At 50.2% G+C, this 19,779-nt stretch overlaps 1 protein-coding gene across 9 annotated transcripts in view; it reads left to right on the top strand.

Annotated features, from left to right (window-relative positions):
- Nucleotides 1-19,779, top strand: part of CNTFR (ciliary neurotrophic factor receptor) — a 209,832-nt gene that overhangs the window by 82,790 nt on the left and 107,263 nt on the right. For 2 of the 9 annotated variants that reach the window (XM_074856845.1, XM_074856846.1), the window contains 2 exons: nucleotides 6,295-6,323; nucleotides 7,308-7,375. The exons of 6 other annotated variants lie outside the window; for them this stretch is intronic. In XM_074856845.1, coding sequence (XP_074712946.1) covers nucleotides 6,295-6,323; nucleotides 7,308-7,375 — 97 coding nt within the window. Of the gene's footprint in view, nucleotides 1-6,294; nucleotides 6,324-7,307; nucleotides 7,376-19,779 lie in introns of those variants that run through there. One more of the 9 variants, XM_074856850.1, reaches the window with a different exon arrangement.

The following is a 19,779-nucleotide window of genomic DNA, read 5'->3' as shown; positions in this document are numbered from 1 at the left end:
ACCCCGAAATACCTGCATGCACGTATATTTTTGCAAGAAGTAGGAAGGTCTGGACTACTCAACACTTTGCTTAGGGCATCCTTTATGTTTCTGTTCGTTCTCTCTGCCTTCTCTGGCCCTTCTTTCGCTCCCTAGCTGTGCAAGAACAACCTGCTGCCACCCAGTGAGACCTGCCCAATGCTACACATCCCTCTGGGCTGGGTGACTTCCGTGGGCTGCCTCCTTCCCTGCCCGGCTTTGCCGTGCCCAACTCTTTGCGGGTGCATTCACACAGCCGTCCTCAGCACCAGTACCCAAAAGCAGCAAGGGGCTGGGAAGAACAGCGTCGAGATAAGGAAATTAAGCAGGAGAGGCTTCTTATGGAACAGGGTGGGGGGATATTCTCCCTGTCTGTCACTGGGGATATCTGCTGTGTTGCGATCAGATAGATGGTGCTTGGAGCATTCTCCAGAGCTCTTGTGAAAGACCACACAGACCTGGTTTAGTGCTTTGCCATGTGTCCATGCTGTGATGGTCTAGCTGGGAAGCGGGACCAGGTGAGCCCTGGATTTCCCTCCATATCCAAAATGGGGCTCAAAACCCCACAGAAAAGAGCCCAGGGATGGTTCTTCCTGCACCTCAGCCCTTCAGCACTGCACAGGGTGAGGGTCTTATGGCTGCAGAACACAGGCAAGCAGCAGCCACACAGGGATACCTCGCAGAAGGGAGAGGTTGTGTTTCTCCTGGGAGGTGGTGGGAGCAAGGGAAGAGCCACAGAGTCCTAACTCATGCAGCCACACCAGCATCTCTCCCTCAGCACCCTGAAGGTGGCTGGAAAGCTCTCCAGGGAGGGCAGTACACAGGCAGGATGGGAGAAGAGTTGCTCAATCTTCCTCTTGGTCAGTAGGGATTGAGGGTGCCCTCTCTGCAGGGAGCTCAAGGTGGTATCCTTTGCAGGCCAGCTAGCCAGTGGGCTAGCTCACCCAGGGCTTTCAGCCTTCTGCACGGGCTGCACTGTGCTCCCCTGTCTGCCTTCATCTTCCACTTACCTGCCCAAGTGTTGGCCCATCGACATGGTGCTTGAGTGTCAATCCAGCAGCGGCTGAGCTTTGGGGGCTAGTGCTGGAGGCAGCAGGATCAGGCCTTCCCACTCCCATGGTCTCCGTAACCAACAGCAATCCTGGCGGGAAGGGTTCAGCCACCCTTCCCTGACCTGGGAGCAGCATCCTCAGGACAGGCAGCTCCAGCACAACCACTCACAGAGCAAGGTGGGTGGGTGGGGGGCATGCTGGGGTCCAGGGTGTTAGCAGGCAGGTCCTGCCAGGGCAGCCAGGAAAGTCCTCTGCGTGTGGGCTGGATGCAGTGGCATGCACCAGGCTTTGTGTTTGCATGTGCAGATGGACATAATGTTCATACATGCATGTGCTCGGAGGGATGGGGAGGATGCCCACACCTTGCACACCCAGGATGAGGAGGCAGTTGTCTCTGCTTGCAGCCTCCTCAGGGGGACAGAGGAGCACACGTGACAATCTCCGTGCCTTGCACACTGTCCGCGTTGATCTCATGTGCTGAGATTCTCGCAAGCACCCAAAGGAGTCATCGAGCTGCGCGCCGATCACTGCGCACTGCCAAAATCCTCTGGAATCTGCTCCCCTGCGTCGCCCCTTCCCAGGTCAGCGTCGGGCTTCGCGGCAGCAGGTGCTGAAACCCGTCCCTCCTCGCGACCTGCCTCCCTTGCTTTTCCAGCACATTTTCCGGAGGTCAGTCGTCCCCTCCCCGCCGCTGGATTGCTTTCCTGCCCCTTCCCACCTGCTCCATCCACCCGGCAGCTTTTTTGGAGCTGGAGAGCAGCTATGGGGGGGGTGTCTTGGGGCGGGGGGAACATGAGGCTGAAGGAGAAATCAATCCTATCCTGGCTGGGGCTGAAATCTTGGAAACACCGTGCTCTGATCCAGCGGCTCTCGAAGAACCAGGGCTGAACATGGCACTCGCTATTTCTGGCCATTGGCGGCTATTCCTGGCCCCGACCCCAAGGTCGGTCCTTTTTCCTTGCCTCCTTCCCCGTGAGCTTGGTGGGGCGCGTGTACTCAGTGAGCTATAAATAACGGCAGCCTCCGGGAAGGGCACCGAGGGAAAAACATCCCTGGCTCCGCAGGCAGCTGGGATCCTCTGCCCCAGCCCAGCCAAGGGCGATGGGGGGGCACCTTCCCCGCCAGGGGTGAAGAGGGATGCTGCAGGGCCATCACTGTGCATTTTGCATGGGGTTTTGAGTCCCAGAGTCCCACTCTTCCCTGCAAGCAGCCAGCAGGGCTTTCAGGCTGAGCGATTGCTTGGGATGGGTTTATTTTTTTAATATCCCTTGTGAGCAGCTCAAGCTGGACTTGCTGCCCTGCAAGGCATCTGGGTTGGGATATCCTTTTTCCTCCAGATCTCTCTTTTCCTCTGGGGAGGATTGAGCAACCCGATGGATGTGGCAGAGTGTCCAGGCGGAGGCAGCTCCGCTGAAGCCTGCATGTGGCCACAGCCTGAAGTTTTCTGAGTGCTTTTCTTCTCCTTGTTCATCCCTCTTTCCTCCTCCATGCCCTCACCTTATCCCCACTACCTTTCCCCCTTTCTTGTGCTCTTGCCTTCCCTCTCCCTAAGGTCCCCTCTGTGCTTTTCATCCCTCCATCTTTCGCTCCATCACTCCTCCACACTCCCACACACTCCCCTCCCTACTCCCACTATTTTTGCCCTCCTCCTACCCTATCCCCTTTCTCTCCTTGATGCTCCCCTTGGCCCCTCTTTGCAGCAGGGTACCGTTTTGCTCTGCAAACATCAGCTGCCTTGTTTTTCTTGTGGTGCAGCAAATGTTTCTGCAGTGCTGTGGAGATCACTGGAGCCGCCAAACAAAAGGACCTTTTCATTTTAGCAGCGGGATGGAGAGTGATTGTGCTGCTGGCCTGAGAGGTCAGCACTCAGGTGGCTCCCATGCCTACATCCAGCCACCTCGCCGGCATGAGCACTGTCCCCCCATCCCTGGCCAGAGAGCGGAGGGGGAAGCCCGGTGGTCTCAAAGCTGGTCTGGGTTTATTTGAAAACACCCGGCTTGTTTTCGTTTGTTCCCCCCCTCCTGCCTCTCCTGCTGCAAAACCAGTGTAATTGGAGCAGGAAATTAAACATTTGAAGTGTTAACGTGATAATCTGCTGGTTTAGGCTTTGCAGGGGGGCAGGGATCTGGGAGCTGAGCGCACTGCTGCTGCCTGGTGTGCCGGGAGGGAGAGGGGACATGGCGCTGGCAGGGTCTCCCCAGCACATCCTACCCTCTTGCCCCAGCCGGGGAAATTGCAGGGAGGGCTCTCCTGAAGCTCACTCTCCCTCAGGTGGTCTTTAGGCTCTTGGTTAGGATGGTTGTGTTTTCCCTTTGGTCCTAATAGCTGTGCCTCGGTGCCCATGCTGGTTGGACTAGGACCAGTGCTGGTGTATGGCTGCACCTATCACCTGTGATGAGTTTCTAAGTGCTTTGCTGATGCTGGTAGTGGACAAACCAGCAAGGGACCTGAGCATGTCCCAGATCCCCAAGGCCACGATTTGGGAGCACTGAGACTGGAGAAGAGAAAACCCAAAAAAACCTGTAAGCTTTCAGAGATGCAAAAAGCTCCCTGGGAAACCAGCCCTTGTGTCCCTGGGGCAGTAAACACTGGGTGTAAAATGCAGCAAGGGAGGTTCAGGGTGTGTGCTGGGAGAGCTGATCCTCATGGGAAGAGTGGTTGGATGTCCAAAGTGATTGTCAGGCAAGTAGGCTGGGGTCTCCATTTCTAGAGGCATTGAAGAGCCAAGCAAACCCCCATCGGGACGACTGCACCAGGATGGTCCCAGGTGTGGTGGAGGCTGCATTGCTTTGGGTAGTTTGGGCACGGGGCAGATGGTGGAGAAGGGGTGTCCCAATGCCTTCCCTGAGCTCCTCAGTGGTCTATAAAGATGGCTGGCACGAACATATTATGTTTTTTTAATTCCTTTTTTATGTCAGGCTTGGATTGTCTAATAGACGCTTGCATTGTAATTTTTTACTTTAATAGGAATCATTTGTAGAGAGATCTGCTGAGCTCAGCATCCCAGCTAGAGCTTTTGCATTATCGAGAGTTGCTGTCTTTGCAGATGGATGAGTTTCAAGGATTTCTAAATACACAGGCCTATCTGTCTAAACAAAAGTTCAAATGCTGTGCAGTTCACTGATTCGGAGCAAATGTCAAAAGAGGCAGGACTGGGCTGTCGCCGCTAAACAAACCTCTGTCCCATTTTCTTTTGCACATTCCACAAAATCTTGCACGAATTTGGTGTGATCAGCCTGTTTCTGTTTATGGGGTGAAAAACCAGCGTGGAGTGGAGCTGTGGGGTTTTTTTCCTCTGCCTGGGGTTACGAGGGTGTTGGAGGGATGAACAGTGCCATAATTGCTGTAAATCCCTTCCCTTTCCAAAAAGGCTTTCAGGGAGGAGACTCACGACCTTTCCTGAGGAGCATCAGTCTCAGTTGGCCTGAGGTGCTGGCAGAGTGGATGCTTTTCTCAAGGATCTTAGATGAAGGTGAAAGTTGTCCGACATGCCCCCTTTTCCTAGAGCAGGACCAGACATTCTCTCCATCACCACCGTGGGTGTTTGTCTCACTTTTCCTAAATAGTACCCCAAACAGGAGCTCTGGAGTCACTGGCTTCAGAGGTGGGGTAAGCTCCCAGTGTGTCTCATGGGTTTTAATGTGCTGCACCCTCCCTGAAAAGAAAATGTAGTTGTTTGCAGACAGGGATGTCACCAGGAGATGCCCTGGGGTAGTGTTTAACTCCTGGCCTGACCCGATGCCTTTCTCCCTTTGCTGCAGCTCTGAGGGCAGGGAAAGGGGACTGTGCTTTTCCTAGTGATGCCTGTGACAAAAATGCCCCCAGTGATGTTTGTAGCTGAATGGTGAGATGATATCTTGACAGGGGCTCCTATGCACAGCTCTCCATGTCAGCATGGACATATCTGAAGCCTCCAAGACTAGATACCATCTCCAGATACTTTTTGGTGCTGTTGGGCACAGCTGGGTGAATCCTCCACCACTTCTCTGCCTGGTCCAGGTCGCCAATGAGTCAGTGGAGGAGAGGTTCCTCTCTGGGTATCAACCCCTCAAGGGAAGGCTTTGTGGGATGGAGATAGCAGCCTGGCGTGGGAGACGGGAGACCTTTTTCCCTGACACCTGCATATGGTGCGACTTCGGCACGGCCTCTCGCGTCCGGTGTTTTTTGTGTTTTCCGAGGCGTTTTTGTGTTCACTCCTTGGCCGGTGCTGGGAGGACTGGATTGGAAAGGAAAGGGATTTTCATACTTCATCTTTTTCTCGCCGGGGCCTGAAACGTGAGCGCCTCCGAGGCGTTGCCGAATGAGGTGGTAATGTGTTCATCAGCTGGGAAATCACCAGACCTCAGAAAAATGGGGAGGGGAGAGATGGAGAGACGTGTGAGGATTTGTGTCTGCCCGTCCGCCCCTGGGCAACCGTGGTTTTAGGATGCAGCTGGTGGATGCAGAGAGAACAGTGTTGAGGAGCATCCCAATGGTGTCGGGGAAGGTGGGGGCTCTGCCTCAGTTTCCCCACCCTGAGCAGCAGCTGCCCTGGAGAGCTATGCGGGCATTGTGTTCATAACGATGGACTGGAAGCAGTGCTCCTCATCAAAGGTTGAGAGAGAACCCAAGTCAATAAATACCTAAAATACTGCTAAGAGGTGCAGGGGAGAGCCTCCCTGCTGCAGGACATGGGTTCACCCTTGGGTCTGCCCAGCCGGGAGCAACCTCCTGCAGGGAACAGGTCACATTTTCCTGGCTGGATGCAGGTTTTGTCCATTAGACCTCATGATGAATGTGGTGGCATTTCCCTTGACCTTGGTGCTCTTCCCCGGCATGGCTCTTCCTTCACCCACCACGCTCCAGTGCCACCACACACCTATGAGTCTTCTTAGAAATCAAAGCATTTAATTTGTGCTCTTAACTCTCCCTGGTTTGGGGTCTGCGGGGTGCTTGGAGGCGGCACAGCCCAGGATCTGGCTGTGCACCAGGTACTAAGACATGAACATAAATAAAGCAGCTTCAAGTCTCCTTTTCAGTTTTGTAGACTCTTCTTCTGTCCTTGCCGTATTTGCGGAGCATTTGCTGGCTGTCTTTCATTGCTCCTTGTTCCTCCTTCCTCTTCCTGTTTATCCGCCTCCTTTGTAAATTAAAGTCTCAGACTCTGCTCTTTCTCCACATCTCATCGCTTTTATTGCCAGTCTCTGAACAAAAACCCTTTTTCTCCCTGTCTGTTTTTATGCAGGATATCCAGGATTGATCAGAGCATACCAGGTCAGGGCATACTGTTGATTTACACCGTCACGTATTTTATAATCCCAGGTCTTTATAAATCACCTAACATTTTGTTTGCCATTTTAGCTGTGGCCGCAGAGTGAAGGCTGACATCACTTTGCTGGCTGTTTTCAGCTAATTTAGACTGCAGAAATGTGTGTGATTAGTTAAAAATCTCCCTTGCAGCATGCAGTGCCTTGCATTTATCACCACACCGAGCTTCCTTGCTGCCTGGCTCTGTTGTTTGCTTTGATGGTCTCCCCTATCCATCATATTCTTGATTAGCCTAAATAATATTGTCATCTGTCAGTTTTTTCTCCTTGTTGCTCAGCCCTCTTCAAAGCATTAATAAACAGATTATAGCGTGCTAAGCCTCGTCCAAAATGCCAAGGCACAGAGAGCTGGCAATGCCGTGCTTGGTCCGAGCTGCTTTGGCTGCTTAATAAATTCAGGGTCTGAGACATGAAGACATGAATAGCAAAAGGAGACAGAGAAAATACCATTGTTTTTATGACAAATAAAAGCATTTCTATTTTGTGACATGTCTGTGATTCTGCCCCATTCACTTTATGAATGGTTAATACCGGTCTGCGTAACCAAATATGCTCTTAGTGTTAATACTTTGAAACACAACCATTGTGCATTTAAATGGCAAGGGCCTTTTTAGGGAAATACTTAGGACTTTGGTTTCATGGGAATAGCATAGTTTAATATGAAAAAAGTGTGGAGTATTATTGATGTGTGATATGGTAAAATTATGTATGTGGACATATGCTTGCAGTTAGATCAATAGATGTTATTAATGTGTAAAGATATCATTTTTATGTTTCTTTTTTCCAAAGGGTTTTGTGGTTAGCTTATATTTTGAGCTTATTGATGAAAGAATAGTATTTATTTTGAAAAGTCAATGATTCAAATCAGGGCAATTTTTTTAATGGGCTGTAACTTTTAAGCAGCATAATAAATTTTCTTTGTCATTTACAGAAGTATTTCCCTTTGTGCTCAAGATGAATGTGGCAGTCTTCAGGTCAATGGCTCTGGTTTTCCCTAAGGTAAATTCTGGAGGAGCTGAGCAGGCCTCTTCATGGTAGAAGCAGCTTGCAACTAAAATGCCTTTAAAATTTGCGTTATTTGGGGAAGGAAGCAAGGGAAGAGTGGTCACAGCCATGTTCACAATTTTCCTACGCATTGCCCAAATTGAAATAAAAATATTTCTTAAACAGCATAGGAAATGTGGCAGAAATAACATCTGTGCTCTGGTTTGTAGCCTCCCCGCTTCTTGCAAGCAGCTGCTGCTCTGGCGGCTGCATCAGTGTCAGCAGACCTGCACTTCTTGAAGGTCCCTTCCCTTCTGCAGTCAGGGTGGTTTTTTTGCTCATACAATATGCCCTGGGTTTTGCTCATACAACCTGCTGGGTTTTGCTGCGTGAAAGCACCATGGGAGTTCTGGCTTGTGCTTGCTTTAATCAACTGGTTGATGTTTGCATTGGGCAGCCTGCAATTGCTGTGCTGGGTGGAGGGGCAGCCAGTTGCATCCTCTTTGCTTCCCTGGGTTTTTTTGTTTGTTTTGCTTATAACTTCACTATGGAGAGGTTGAGAAGTGTACTGCAGCTTACCTGCTCCTGAAAAACCCTGCATAACCTGCTTTGAAATGCTGGCTGGGAAATGGGAGGAGAAGACCCACCTTTGGGGGGTGCCCTATGGGTGCCGTGCCCCTTCCACCAGCTCCAGCTTTCCTCTTGACTCTGGCAAGCCATACTCTTTGTAACCCTGGGCAAGAGCTGCTCAGAGATGGGAGAGGTGCTTGGTTGGTTTTCTGTCTTTGCACTGGTGGGACCAAATTTCTGTTCTGGCTGAATTCAGCTTGCATCCCTGCTCTCCAGACTCCCATCTCACCATGGAGCCGTCGGGAATATTTGTTCCTCCAAAACCTCCATTTTCCCTTTTAGAGGATGGTGGTAGCTTCTTCTGCTCTTATTTTGCTCAGTAAATAGGATGAAAACAGATGATGTCATTGGTGTCTATACAGGCAGATTTGGCCTCCATTTTCTGTTTACTAGGACTGCATTAGTTATGAATAATGGCGCGTCAAACTACTCGCTCCAAGCAATTTATTCATGGGATTTGGCCCTGCTTGCTGTCTGAGAGTTGCCTGCCAACAGGATCTGATTTTTAAAATACACTTACAAACATGCAGCCGTTTGCCCGATCTGTTTGCAAACATATCCGGGCCTCTGGGTGCTGAGCAGCTGCTCAGCCCCAGTGTTGGGGTGGCACAGCCAGGCTCCAAAAATCACCTCCTGGGGTTTTGGTCCACAGACGGGCAGCAGTGATGTCCTTTGAAGCAATTAAAAGAAATGGAAGACAAGAAGTCATGGGAGGTTTTAAGTAGTCTTCCTTCTCTTTTTGCCCTGGGGGACATCATTATGTGAAGCTGGAGGCACACACGCAATCCCGAACCTTTGAGACAGGAATCCCTCCCCGACCCAGGAGAGACAGCAACAATTTCTAGCTCTTTTCTCGCTGTCTGGCAAATTTTACATCTAATTTTTTGCTCTGTCACATCCCTGCAGAATAACCATTGATTTATATAGCAGCCGAATCCAAAACAAATACTTCTGCTGGATACCTGTATTGTCTCCAAGAAAGGGTCCTGCTCCCCAAACTTGGATAAAAAGGCCAAAACCAAAAAGAAACCCCCACCTGCTGTGATGTTGGTGGAGAAGGGAACACAACAGCCCACATGTGATGGGAGGCAACCATGGGTCAGCTCTGCTCGCCTGCTGCCGGTATGATGTGCACTCTGCTCTGCTGTTTTCCAGGGTATTGCTCGTTTGATTGATTGTTTAATTTGCGCGCTTGTGCGATAGCGACTGTCATGCAATGGCTCTTTTGTCGTGCTGGACTGAAGGATTTTATTCTTGGGAGACAGTTCAGGCTCCAAGATGCTTCCCGAGAATGCCTGGTCTGATGTTCCCATGGGCCATATTTGGAAATCCCAACCGTTTCTGCTTGGCCAAAAGCACCAGTTGATTTTAAGGGACATTTTGTTTGTATTACTGTGTGAGTTTCTGGCCCCTGATGCTCTTGAAGGAAAAAAAAGAAAAAGATTCCCAGCTCACAAGACATTTGTGCTAATTAAACAGCAGGGGATTTGCTTTTCTTCACCATGGGTTTGTTTTTTAGGCTTCTGTCAGGCTTTTTGCACACAGATTTCCACAAACCTTGTTAACATGGGTGGTAGATGTCACACAATGTTGGGCAGATTTTTTCCCTCGAGGTTGGTAGGATGCAGACCGAAGATGAGGGATGTATTCCCACCACCCAGCTCCATTGCCTGAAGTTCCAGATTCCCGCTATTGCCTGTCCAGAAAGGAGGCTCCTCAATTTATTACGGGTTGATTTATGCCAGGAGCCTGTCCTAGGTCCCATGTGCTGCTGCTTCTCTCACTGGATGTAGAGGGACTTTGGGAGAACTGCATCGCGGCCAAGACAGCGAGAAGGATGCACGTCCTCCCCTAGGTACCACACCACAACTGGAAGTTTGGTTTTTTTTTTTTTCCTTTTCTAGCCTTTTGGACAGGGAGAAGCAAAGCAGGCAAGGTTGAACTTTCTTTCCCCTTCATGCCCATGGTGCAGTCTTAGAGTGTTTGCCCTCCCCACCTGGGAAGGCTGTAAATCTAAAGCCCAGTCTCATTTCCCTCCATCCTGAAGTTTGAGTGATCTGTCCATAAAAGTTTTAAGTTCTGGAGCCATTTGGCAAGCTTGGAAATCCCCCTTCATCCCAGAGAGATGAAGCAGGCCCTGGAGAGCCACTGACAGACTGGCCTTTGGCCATTAGCCTCTGCTTAAAGCCTGCTGCCAGGGGAGCAGCCTGGGTGCCATGGCAGGAGCCCTGCTCAAGCTCTCCCAGCGCTGGGGGCTCATCCTGCCCTCCCCAGGCTCTCTTCCCACCAAACCCCAGTGGTTTTGTTGAAGGGCAGCTCCAACTTCCAACACCGATTGTAACACACCAAGCGTGGACTGAGAAGTTGGGTGGAGCCCAGCCATGCCCTCCTATCCCCCTGGTTTTGTTTGCTCTGTTAATCTTCCTGGTTTCATTTTTGGCTATAGGGAAATGTGAGAAGGGTTTTGAAGGGAGGAGGGTTACAATCCAGGACGCTCTGGATTGTAATAGATGCCCTGGTGTTGCTCGAGGTATGGGGAACCTCTCCTGCTCCTCCCCCAGTTTGGAGCAAAGGACTAAATCCCACAACCCATGGCAGGGTGAATGCCCACTGCTTGCTTTGGCAAGGTCTCTGGTTTTGACCACAAATTCCTCTCTTTCATCCAAGAGATTTGCCCTGAAACACCTCCCTTCCAGGGATTCTGCTGGAGTTTTTTTCTCTCCCTTCTGTGCAAAATCATGGAGTCAACAAAATCTTTTCCAGCGCTAATCCTCGGCTATGCAAGAGGACTCCTCCGGCCCCACGGTAGTAGGGGAGAGACAGATGTTCAGCAGATAATTAGTGCAGTTGTGCAGCGCCTTCCTGCTCAAAGCATGGATGCCAGAGCCCCTGAGTAAGTCACTGTGTGTCTGCCTGCATCGCTTTGTGCTGCGAGACCTCTTTGGAAAACTAGAGCTGACGGGACTTGCTGCTTTAGGAGGCACTGTGCTCTGCAGAAAAGTCATCTCTCTCTCCCCATTCCCAGAGCCATTTCTGCTCCATTATCCATTTAAGCACTGCTGAGCCTCTCTGAAACCATTATTCTATGGATTACCACCCAGAAAGGGCTTTTTTTTTCCCTTCTGGAGGTTTTTTGAAGTTAAGGGTTAAGTTTTGGGACAGAACCAGCTCTTTCCAGATGAGGATAGCAGCACTGAATGCCAAGGGAAGTGACGATTTCAGCACAGGCAGGAAAACACTAACAGTTTCTAGAGGTTTCATTTCCTAATGATGTTTCTGAGAGATTTTCGGAAGCAGCCAGAAATGGTACAGGCCGATTTCAGTTGAAAACCAGGGGAAGAGGAGTCCTGGCTCCTGTTCAACATAAGACGTGACATTGGGTTGCAGATCCTTTGCAGAAACTGGGCCCTGTGCTGAGCAGGTGGCTCCCTTTCACATTTTTCCGCGGTGGTCCTGAGGTCCATCATCAGCTTAATTGTTTCCCAGTAATTGGATAGTGTGGGTGTTATGGCATCTTTTAAAAACCCAGGTCATTTGCAGGGCACTGGGGTGCAGCTGAGGGGTGCAATGCCAGCCTATGCTCCCAGTGGGACTCCTTGGCTTGGCCCTACACCAACATCTAAGAATACGCATAAAGAGAAGCTGGCAGCCACTGTGGTTGGAGGTGCCCATTCTGTTAGAAGCATTGGACCCTCCTGCAAAGACCCTGATAGGTTTTTAAGGCTCATTTCCCCCTGGCTAGGAGGGAGCAGAGATGGGCAATGCTATTCTAGTTTCCCAGGGCAGCAGCATCACCTGCTGCGGATGGACACCTGCATCCCTCCTGGGGTCAAGAGGACCTGCCCAAATTACCCCTGTGGTATTCCCAATCTGCCTCTCCCTCCTGGACTCCATTTGGTTTCAGACTGGGATGGTTTGCAGAGCTCCTGCTCCCCAGTTCTGGCCCCCCAGTACCTGCTCCCCAGGAGAGGGTTAAAGCAGGATTTACCTGTCATGGCTCATCGGGACTGGTGACAACTGGCAGCTCATTGCACCCATGTGAAGGTAACCTGTCATGGGGTGACCTACAAAAAGGCACACTTCTTTAACACTCTCACCAGCAAATTTAGTGCCATCTTTTGAAACTTGGTTATTCAGGCTCAGAATCGCTCCTTGCTTTCTGTGTACGTGTGGGATGGGGATGACCTGAGAGGCAGCCGGCCACACTCGGCCCCAGCAGTTGGAGGAGTTTGCAGGTCAGCAAGAGGGATAGCAACAGGAGAGCCCAAAAATGGAGCCAAATCACTTATCCTTCCTCTGTCCTCCTTTGGGCAGCCTTGTAGCTTGTTCAATATTCACTCTGCAGCACTAAATGACTGTACACAGCACCTAGTGCTGTGAGATTAGTCTTTTGGGGTTTTTCTTTGTTTAAAAGAAAACCTTTCAACAGAAAAAAGGTAACTTTTGATGCATATCATTCTTCCCCTCTTGCATATGTTCATTTTTGATTCAAACACACTGTTGAAACCTTCCTTCCCTTGCAGAGCAAAATCCCCTGGAAAAGAGCAGACCCTGCTTGTGTGCATTTATTTTTACCAGATCTTGAAATAATTTGTGACTTAAAAGGAGAGAGGGGGGGGGAAAAGCCTGTTCCTGATTGAGGCTGCTGAGCATTACTGTGATAGAACCAAAAATAATAAGGTAACGAGCAGCTCTAACCTTAGCTTAATTAACACATCGTTAAGATCAAGTGCACAGAGAGGTAGCAGCTCTGTGCCGCTGTGCCTGGCGTGCTGCTCTTACGGCTGAACTGGGAGGCTTGGCGACCCAAGAAATGCAATGCAATTTATTTCTTATTTAAGTGTTTGTTCTCTGGTCCCGGTGAATAACCTAAGTAATTTCTCCAGGGGAGACCTGCGACACACTCATAACAGTTTTCAGGTACGAGTGGGAAGAAATGAGCAATGTGAGAAAGGGCGGCGTGTGATGAGGGGAAGGCTTGCTCAGAAGGATGCCTGGTGCAAGCAGGTCCAGATCTGGATCCTCGGCTGCTGAGAGAAGTCAGGAAAATGGGAGATGACTGAAAGCTTTTAGTGCCAGAGCTATTTGTTGACGTCCGAGGCAAATCGCTTTCTGATCTCATCTCCCCTTGCGCTGAGCTTGGAACCAGAAGGAGAGGTAAATGGGTCAAGATTCCCAAGGGGGAGATGAGAAGGGCCAAAAAGCAGGCGTCCGCGGGGGAAAAACAGTCGATTTGGCAGGTCTGGAGTTCATTGAGAAGTTATTGCTTTGGAAGGCACAGGAATATCTGTTGGGAGTCATAGAAGAGTTATTGGTGTTGGAAGTTATGATGTAGAATTATGGTGGAGGATATAGAGACCCTTATAGAAGCTCAGCAAACCTGTGAATCCATCTATCTAAGCACCCTCAATTCCCACTGAAATCCTCTTGGAACAATAATAATCATTTAACAAAGGAAATGGTTTTTGACCCAGACAACTAAATGCATTTCCGCTTAGTGCTTCCCAGCCCTCGCCTGATGCTCAGCCGTGTGTTGAGGTTGCCTATTATTTTCCCAGACATCAAAGGCTTTGAAGGAAAAAAGTACAACTTGGGAAAAATTGATTGTTTGCCATGAAAATCTCCCTTGAAAAGAGCAGTCTGAAGAACAATTAGCCAGAGGCATGCAAGCAGATTGCAAAGCAAAAATACAATGTTGGGGCATGGGCAAGGATTCCCCTGGGAGAGGTGGTGCAGCTCTGCTGGTGCAGGAGTAGTTAAGGAGGGTGAGGGCATTGCAGAGACCTTAATTGTTTCCTTTCATCAGGTTTTGTTACAGTGGGTATCAGAGGGAGATCCTCTCCTAAGCTAGTGCTGGCAGGAGGGAATGGATGAAACCTGAAGCTTTGCTCTGCCTCTGGCACGCCAAGTCCTGTCTAATATAACAAAAGCCCAAAGAGCACCCTGCCCTGGAGGGAGGTACTGATCCGGTGTTGCGCTCTCTCCTTCAGCTGGGGAGATGGGGCTCTCAAACACTGCCTTTCCTATAACTGAAGGTGATGGTACCCATGCATCACTGCTGCTGGTGATTTCTAGCCCAGACACCTACATGGACCAGCTATCCTGCTACGAAGCCCTGGTTGGGTGGTAAATATTTAAACCTAAATGATAATCTTCTGTTAGGACAGCTGACTTTCAGCCTGCAAGCTGCAACACCTCTTCCTTAACGATGGAGAGGGATGGAGAAATAAATCCAACCTCATGCGGTTGTGTCTGCCGAAGACATCAGAGCGGCTGGGAAGGACCCAAGTCCCCCTGCAATGCCAATGCCATGGGGCCACATGCAGGCACTGAGTTCATTTTCCCATTGGTAGCTCATTCCTTTATTTTTTGTGTATTTTGGACCCAAAAGAGTGATTGTTCTGAGAAGGGATCAATAGCTCAGCCAAGCGTCCAAGTTATTAACTCACAAACAAACAGTGTCGGAGCTGATGGGAGGAGGAAGAATGTCAGTTTTCTGTGCAAATGTTATTGCGACAAGCCTTCAAGGAGTGTTTTATTTAGCAAATCAGGGCTATCAGAGACAGCTATTCCCTTTCTGGGAGAAGGGGAGAGTCGGGGAATCAAATTGTATATCTGGTAAAGTGTCTCTGGGGGGTAGACCTTCAGGCTGAGGGTCAGTCTGAAGGTCTACCCCCCTGAGACAAGGGGGTCAGTCTGGAGGGACCAGATTGGGTGGGATGTCATGTGTGACACGGATTCCTCTCTTTCCCTATCCATCTGCCCATCTAGCTTTCCTCCCACCAGTGGAAAAGACTCTCTGCCGAGTCCCTTCTCTCCTCTCCCCTCATCGTTTTTGGAATGTTTGCATTCTCCAACAAAGAACATGAACCTGCCCTGATTTTTTCCGTAAGGGAAAAGAAAAGGGCTGACCTGTTCAAGCCATCCTCCCTTGAAGGTGGGTAATAAAAAGTCGGGAGTCACTCATTCAGCTGCCCTCATCACCCTTAGGGCTACCCATGGGGCATGTCAGAGGGCTGGACCTTATCCTCATTCAAATCCTCATCCTCTTCTTGCCTAGTCTGGCATGCCAGTGCTTTACATTGCATCAGATCATTTCAATCTTGTTGTCTTGTGCCCGTAATGAAGAGTGGCAGAGGGCTGGAGGGCCAGGCTGGCAGTTGGGGCGGTCCCAGTTCTTAGCAGATCCAGTCATGCGTTAAAATCTTTGAAATCCCAGTCCTGTTCCCTTGTTATTTCCAGTGTCAGCAGTGACTCAATATGTAAAAAATATTACCAAGATTGGAGCTTATGCTTTGAAATCTCAGCTGCCACAGAGGAGGTGGTTTTGCAACACATAAAATGCAGTTGGTATCTTGCCACATCCCAAACTTGCAATGTACCGTGCAATGTGCTCCCTTGTCCAAGGTTTAGGAAGTAGATGGAGAAAATCTCTATTTCATTCCACTTCACTCAGGTTTGTCTTGCTGCTAAACACTGCAACCAAACGAGGGAGAGCGAGGTTGGATTTTTTTAATGTGTTATGGATCTCTCTTATTGAAGTTTTTGCAGCCTGAGTGCTTAAGCTTTATCCCACAAGGGTATTGCTGTGACACCAAAGGCCGCTGAGAGGGCAACAGTGGAGAAATCCCAGGGCTGCCTGCTCGGGGTTGATCTCAGGGTGCTCAGTGCCACAACATTGCTGCCATGCTTGCAAAACCTGGTGTTAGTGTCAGGGCGTGCAGCCTGCAGCTGCTGGTGCTGTCCCCTCTGCGCTTTTCTGCATGGGAAGTTGGGTGCTGATTTTGGGGAGGCAACGCACTGCTCTGACCCGGCATGGGTGCAAGGGGAGGGAGGGCTCATTGCTGCGATACCTGCCTGCGCAACCCCCTCGCTCAGCACTGCCAAGCACGCCCTCCTTTTCTTTCCGCTGGTAAAACCTGACGGATGGCAGGTCCTCAGGAAAACAGAGCCTGACATTTCCAGGGAGCATGCAGCCACTCTGCCTTTACAAGCCCATAAAAGCAGAGTGGAAAAGTGCCCTTCTACTGTCATGCAGCCAACTGACATTTAAGAAAATGGTGTGCGATTAAAGCAAACATCTGCCAGGGTGGGTTAGCCCTGTGCAATCTAGCTCTTGGGATGCCTCCATTTCCACAGCACCATGGGGGTCTGTGGGCACATTGGGCAAACTGCCTGCTGCAAAGGGGTCTGGCGGTAGCGGTGTAGCACAGCTTGGGAGCTTCGTTACCCCACAGAGCAGCCCCGAAGCAGCCAGCCCATTTTGGGAATTCAGGGTGATACAGTGCTGATGCTGCTCGAGAGAATAAGGCAGAGGGGCCCAGCACTCCTGGACCCAACCATTGCTCCTCTGCTTTCTGAAACACATGTCTCAAGCTGGATTTTTAGGACCTGATGTCCCAGTTGCTGGAAGCAGCAGATGTCATACTCTCCCCGCAGCCGAGCCCACTTGGCTGCACCATCATTCCTTTCTATACCCCTTGCTCACACATCTGCATGTCCTGGGCATGTTGCCGTGTCTTACCTGCTGATGAAAAGCTTTCTCCTCAGCTAAAGGGGGGAAAAAATACCAAAGGATGGCATCAGCTTAACATCCAGTGAACTTCTCCCAGTGCCGGTTTGGAGTACAGCATGATGCTGGGCTCCTGTGAGGAAGCGCCTGAGGGGGGTGATGCCTTGCTGAGCAGCAGCCGTGTGCCAGAAAGCAGTTGTCTGCAGTCTTGTGTTGCGTTTCTTACCCCCAAAAGCTCTTTTCAAACACAAGCTGGTAGCAACTTGCTGCCATGCACATCATGCCCTAGCTCATATGCCAGAAGAGTTCTGGGGGTTTTTGCAGGGCAGAAGAAGCCGTGTCCAGCAGGCAAAATAGGAAAAATTTTGCCCTTGGATTAAACAAGAAAATCGGGCCATAAAGCCCAACATTTTATTACACATGCAGCAATTCTTTTTAAAAAAAAAGAACAAGCCCTTCATATTTTTGCAGAGCTCTGGTCCCAATCAAATAGCTGGACTGGGAGAAGCATTAGAAAATGGGGGAACAATCTCATGTTAGTCCATTGGGAAAGTTAATAGACATTTTCCATCCCAAGTTTGCAGGATTCTGGGCTTTTCACAATAGCTGCTCCACTTAAACCGCAGCTCTGTGCATTGCCTCGCTCAAACTGACGGCTCCTTCCCCTGCAGCGGCCCCACTTGTCTCATTAAAGCTCCCACCTTTCCGCTGCTCAACTGAAAATCAACAAAGGGAAATTTAGGCTGGATATCAGGAACAATTTCCTCAAGTTGACTGTGAAAGTGCCTCCAGGGAGGAGCAGAGGCTTCGTTGCTTGCAACGTTTAATGGGTTTCCCATCTCAGTGTGGGAGGGAGGGCAGCTTGGGCTCAGAGCCATCCGGACAGTACTGGGCATCCCTGGCTGCAGGCGATGGTCTTGCTTTTTTTCTGATCAGGTCCCTAGGGAGAAGCAGAGTGAGTCTTGCTCTTCTCCTGTGCTGCAGCTCTCACCACGAGGCTGTAAGTGCGTCAGCATGGTGGCTTTCGCCATTAATAAACCCTGAGATAAGTCCCTGCCGGGGAGAGCGACCCCGGCATGTTTGTCTTGAAACAGCATGTGCTCACTAGCTGTCCAAAAACTGATTTCAGGTGAAAATAACTCCACACATGTGCTGCAAAAAGCAGATGCCTTCATTCAATGACTTACGTCCTCTGCATCTCACTGTCGGGCCCGTGTTTGCTGGAGGTGGGTTTCACTCCCACTTTTGCTGTCCCAGGTCATCTTGGCCTGGCTCTTCCCCATGTCAGGGTAAGCCTGAGGCTGTACAACTGGGTATTGTTGGTCTGGTATTTATTGTATGGCTGGAAAAGTGTGTTTCCAAATGGGGTGTGGGGTCCTACTCTCTGCTGCAGTGTGGCGAGTGCATAGAGCATGGTGTCTGCTGGATCCTGGCACCACATTACACCTTCTCTGTAGTCCCTAAAGGACAAACACGAGAGAGGCTCCCAAAATATTCTCTCTTTGGGGAGGCTGGTTGTGGCACGTTGCTGGGTTGAACTTTTAATTTCAAACTGGGCTTTTAAGCTAATTGTTTCAATTGGAAATGCAATGTCTTGTGTCAATTCCCCTGATCCAAACAAAGGGGACAGGGTGGATGGAGAAGCCGCAACTTCTCTGAGGTTAATTTGAATGGAGCGAACCATGTTCTCCTGGAGGAAATGTTTACCACAGTTATCGTGGGTGATGTTTCAGGGTGAAGGAGGCCTGGGAAGGAGCAGACACAGGCAGGGCTTACCAGTTGTTCCTGACTGGCAATGCAGGCAGGAAGGGCTCACAGATGGGCGGCTGTGAATTAAGGTGAAGCAAACATCTTGCAGAGCTAAGCTGAAAGGACAGCTTGCAACTCAGGCAGTGTGAGAGGTGAGAAGAAGGGGCGATGAGGAAGAAACAAAGCCCTAAGGGGAATTAAACCCTTGCCCAGGCTCCTGCAGCATGTTGGGGGACTCCTTGGAGACCAATGGTGTTGAGGAACAAGGTACGTAAGAGTCTTGCAAGAATATTTGATCTCACCTTGGATCACTTTTAGCCCAGAAGCCTGGTATGTGGAAAGGGGCGAAGAAAGACCTCATAGTTTAGCATTCCATAAACATATAGTTGCTGTTGCAGGAGATTTGAAGGGAGAGTAAAACTCATTTGTGGTATGAGAGGGAGATGGGTGCTTTTGCCATCCCTGTCCCTCATGGTGCTATGTGAGCATCTTGTGGCTGCAGTGACCTTGTGAGGCTGTAAATACAAAGGTGAGAGAAACCCCAGGGTTTCTGGGAACTATCATTTTGGGGTGTTGGCAGTAGTATCCCACAGTGATTTTCCTGGGTCACACATCCTTACCTTCCCACCCTCCCTCCACAGCTGGTGAAAAATGGATGACATTTAATCCTTTCCTTGAATAATTTCATAACCTAAGGCTAAAGGCTACAGATGAGCATGGCCTGTAGGGGACAGGGAAAATTGAAGGTCTTGGTCAGCGTGACAGGCGGTGGTGTTAGTGCAGCAGCCGCCAGGCTGTTTTAAAGCAGAACCCTCTCTAGATAGCTTTTAAAAACGTACGTGATATCTCACAAAAACATGGTTGGGGTGTGGATTCCAGCTGTGCACTTCAGAGATTTCCGATCTTTTGTTTCCCGTGCATGAACCCAACACGCTAATCTGCAATTTGGGGTCTGACTCTGCTCTTTGCTCCAGCCGGCAGAGCTGTGCCGGGAAGTGGGACGCCACGTGTGACCCGCAAGGGCTCGGTGGAGAGCAAGCCAGGAGCAGTGAGGGGGAAGGGGAGCAGGTTGGGCTTGATTTCTGTGGCTCAGTTTGTAAAATGCTATCCTGCCGTGCAGGACGCTGCTGGGAGATGGGAGACCCCCTTGGATGCTTTTCTAGAGATGAGAGGTCCTTGCAGCAAGCTGCTGCCCCCACAGTGCATTAGAAACACAGTGTCTGGGCTCTCCTGGACTGCACCCGCATCCCAGGTCTCTCAGGAGGCATCGTTTGGAGCCTGACTTTGGTGCAAAGATGTTCCCTGATGCTGCCAGCTTTGGGCAGCCTAACATGATGGAAAAGCTGCCACTGGTGTGAATGCAAGCTGGCTCTGAGTAGGGGCAGGGGTGGTGCAGAGCCCACAGATCCCATTTTCCGTCACCATGGACCAGCATGGTGGGGGTACCCTTTCTCCAGGCTTTTCCTCCACTAGCATTGTTCTTAGCACCTCTAACATGGGCCCTGGGTGTCTGTGCCCTCCTGAGTGC

Source organism: Strix uralensis, chromosome Z (genome assembly GCF_047716275.1).
Source record: "Strix uralensis isolate ZFMK-TIS-50842 chromosome Z, bStrUra1, whole genome shotgun sequence".
Classification (NCBI taxonomy): Eukaryota; Metazoa; Chordata; class Aves; order Strigiformes; family Strigidae; genus Strix; species Strix uralensis.
This window is presented reverse-complemented; position numbering and strand designations above follow the sequence as displayed.